This window comes from Eimeria maxima, genomic scaffold (genome assembly GCF_000499605.1).
Source record: "Eimeria maxima Weybridge genomic scaffold, Emw_scaff95, whole genome shotgun sequence".
Lineage (NCBI taxonomy): Eukaryota > Apicomplexa > Conoidasida > Eucoccidiorida > Eimeriidae > Eimeria > Eimeria maxima.
In genome coordinates this window covers 1-3,815 of record NW_013564043.1, presented here as the reverse complement: position 1 = coordinate 3,815, position 3,815 = coordinate 1, and the positions used below count along the sequence as shown (strand labels likewise).

The window sequence follows — 3,815 nt, the reverse complement described above, 5'->3', positions numbered from 1 at the left end:
AAAAAAAAAAAAAAAAAAAAAAAAAATTTTTTTTTTTTTTTTTTTTTTTTTTTTTTTTTTTTTTTTTTTTCCCTTGGCTTCTCTTTCTTTCTTTTTATGCTATTTATACTTTTTTTCCTCGTGTTTTTTTTTTTTATTATTTTCTTCTTTTTTCTTGTTATGTTTATATTGCTATTCTTTTTATTTTATCTTCTTCCTTTTTTTTAATTGTTTCCTATATATATTTATATGTGTCTCCTTATTTATTTATTTGTCTCTTCTTTTCCTTATGTGTCTAGTTATTTATTTAATTGTCTCTTTATTGCTAAGAAAATGACTCAACTAAATCTAAACCCTAAACCCTAAACCCTAAACCCTAAACCCTAGACGAACCGCCTCCTCTCAATGTCTCGCGCCTGCCTCTCATCTTCTGTGAGACAAGCGAGTTGCCTTGCTACCTGAAGGATCCAGGAAACCAACTCTAAACCCTAGACCCTAAACCCTAAACCCTAAACCCTAGCTGGTGAGTAGAGCAGCTCAATAGGTCAAGAGAGCATAGCTGGCATAGCCGAGGTCTTGGAGACATCCATAGCCAAATCTCTAACCCTAAACCCTAAACCCTAAACCCTAAACCCTAAACCCTAAACTCAAACCAACCATCTTCATCTTGATCTTTTTATTAACCTATAGGCAGCAAATGCATGCATTAGGGGGCCCCTAAATAAGGGAATATTCTTTTCTTTTTTTATTATAAATAAATATAATATTTTATAAATATATCCATTAAAAGGAACAATATATATAATTCTCCTGTAGGGCTGGGGCCCCCAGCCCCAGGACCCTAAGAGGGGCCCCCATGGGGGGCCCCTCCGGGGGGCCCCTAATGAGGGGCCCCACAGGGGGCCCCCATGGCTTTATTTAATTAGGTATTAAATTAAATAAAAGATAATAAAAAAATAAATAAATATATTTGTTGTTATACCTAACAAGAAAAGTTATTAGGGTGTTAGTGTTTGCTGTCTTATTAGTATTACATGGATAGGATATTAAGCTTGCTGCTACTGCTTCTGCTGCTGTTGCTGTTGCTGTTGCTGCTGCTCCCTTCGTGTGTGTGTGTGTGTGTGTGTGTGTGTGCGTGCGTGTGTGTGTGTGTGTGTGTGTGTGTGTCTCTGCTGCTGTGTATCTATTGGGGGAGACAAAAAACACCTGCAGTTAGGGTTTAGGGTTTACCCCTAGGGTTTAGGGTTTAGCTTTAGGGTTTAGGGTTTATCTTAACATATCTTTCCTTAACATTTATATTATACACAAACACTTCAGGTGTACGTACACCTCAATTTGTTACTGCCTTGCATGCATGCAAACTGCAGCACTGCTGCTGCTGCTAGCAAGACCCCTTGCTGCTGCTGCTGCTGCTGCTGCTGCTCCTTCTCCTACTATTGCTGCTGCTTGTGTCCCCTCGTTACATATACAGTTGCTGCTAAAGTGCCACTACGAGGGCCCCCTGTCTTCTACCCCTAACAGCAACAGCAGCAGCAGCAGCAGCAGCAGCAGCAGCAGCAGCAGCAGAAGCAGAAGCAAAATGAGGAATTAAATAAATTAAAATAATAAATAATTTAATTCATACAAACAAGGAAATCTTTTTGCTGCTAAGCTGCAGATACACCTGAGCAGGGGGCCCCCCAATACATCTTGCAGCTGGGGGCCCCCCTACACTCAGGAACCAGGGGGGGCCCCTCTTGGGGACCCCAGCAAATACTAAATAGGCCATATATGCTTCTTCTAGCTGCTGCTGCTGCTGCTACAGCAGCAGCAAATAATGACAACTCTGCTGCTGCTGCTGCTGCTGCTGGTGCTGCGGTTGCTGCTGCTGCTACGGAAGCAAAAAACCACGCAGCGCTCCTGCGCTCAACTCGTATCGAAATATGCAGCAGCAGCTGCAGCAGCAGCTGTAGCAGCAGCAGCTGCAGCAGCTGTAGCAGCAGCAGCTGCAGCAGCAGCAGCAGCAGCTTACGCGGTTGTGATTTCATAAGAGACACCATTTTCTCTTGTTAATACCCAAAGGGATTTCTCTTGATGATAAAGAGACACAGTAGACATTATCTGCATACGCAAACCCTAAACCCTAAACCCTAAACCCTAAAACCCTAAAACCTAAAACCCTAAACCCTAAACCCTAAAACCCTAAACCCTCATAAGGAACAAACAACCAGCATAAGTGGGCGTATTATTTATGTTGCTACTGGATGTGCTGTTGCTGCCTCTACTACTGCTGCTGCTGCTGCTGGTGGTGTTGTAGCAGCAGCAGCAGCTGCTGCTGCTGCAGATACGGGAGAGGAAGACTTACATGGAGAGGAGAGAGCCAGAGGATATTGTGGGGAAGACGAGGCAACTCAAGCAAACCGCTGGATTTGCTGCTGCTTCCCCATATACCTCCTAAGAAACTAGAACCACTCAGCTGCAGCAGCAGCAGCAGCAGCAGCAGTAGCAGCAGAAGCAGCAGCAAAGAGGACGGGGATTACAGGCAGTCACAGGTTGCTATTATCCCTGATGCAGCAGCTGCTGAAGAATCAACTACTGCAGCAGCAGCAAGACGTGCAGCGGCAGCATCTACTGAAGCAACAGCAGCAAGTGCAGCAGCAACAGCAGCAGCAGCAGCAACAGCAGCAGCAGCAACAGCAGCATAACTCACATGCCAGAGTCTAACAGCAGACTCAGCAACAGAGTACGACGCTATCCAATTGCCATCATCGCTAAACCCTAAGGCAGATACGCCTCCTGCAGCAGCAGCAGCAGCAGCAGCAGCAGCAACAGCAGCAGCAGAGAGAGATGAAGAGAGAGAGAAACTAGTGGTGTAGCATTGACAGAGAAACAAACAGAGACACACATCAATAAAAAAACAAATAAAAAAAAAAATTAGGGTTTAGGGTTTAGGGTTTAGGGTTTAGGGTTTACCTTGATGACCTTCAAACACTCGCATCTTTGTTGCTGTCCTTAAATCATAAGCAACAACAACACCCTCTTCTGTACCCACCGCCAACCTGTTAAACAAACCCTAAACCCTAAACCCTAAACCCTAAACCCTAAACCCTAAACCCTAAACCCTAGAGATACTGAGTAGACAATATGTATATCAATAAGTATGTCTTTTTGTCCGTTTTTGAAGACCCTAAACCCTAAACCCTAAGCCCATAAACCCTAAACCCTAAACCCTAATTAATGAATAAAAAATACCTTTGTGTATTTTGATTAAAAGAGCAAATAGGGAAAGAAGAAACAAGAGTAAAAAGGAGACATGTTGCTGCACGTAGACATCTTCTTCTTATTGATCCTCTGCATGGATCTAAGTAACGCAATAAGGCGTCAATTAATAAACATAAAGAATGTGATCCAGCTGATGGATACCTGCAGCAGCAGCAGCAGCAGCAGCAACAGCAGCAGCAGTAGTAGTAGTAGCAGCATATGTGTACGTCTGTGGTGTCTCCTGTCTCTCTATTTGTGTCTCTTTTTTGTCTCTTTTTTTTCTCTTTTTTTTTTCTTTTTTTTTTTCTTTTTTTTCTCTGTACTATTGTGTCTCCTTTCTGTCTGATCTATTCTGTCTCCCCTAATTCTTTCCTATTTATCTCTTTTTTTGTTTCTTTTTTTGTCTCTTTTTTTGTCTCTTTTTTTTTTTCTCTTTTTTTTTCTTATTTACCTTGTAAAACAATCAACAAGGAAAAGTAACGCAGGCGCAGCCATCTGACTCCCTCCTGTCTCCTCTAGTCTATAACAAAAAGGAGACAAAAAAAAAAGAGACAAAAAAGGAGACAAAAAGGAGATAAAAAGGATATATATATATT

The 3,815-nt window shown here is 42.2% G+C and overlaps 1 protein-coding gene across 1 annotated transcript; it reads right to left on the bottom strand.

Moving 5' to 3' along the window:
• Nucleotides 1-1,758: 1,758 nt before the first annotated feature.
• On the bottom strand, nt 1,759-3,739 carry EMWEY_00012930 (hypothetical protein, conserved; the record flags this gene model as incomplete). The annotated part of the gene is made up of 5 exons (XM_013479171.1): nt 1,759-1,849; nt 1,991-2,079; nt 2,669-2,754; nt 2,932-3,017; nt 3,671-3,739. Coding segments are annotated over 5 exons (421 nt in total), but the record flags the coding sequence as incomplete, so codon positions are not given.
• Between the last annotated feature and the right edge of the window lie 76 nt (nt 3,740-3,815).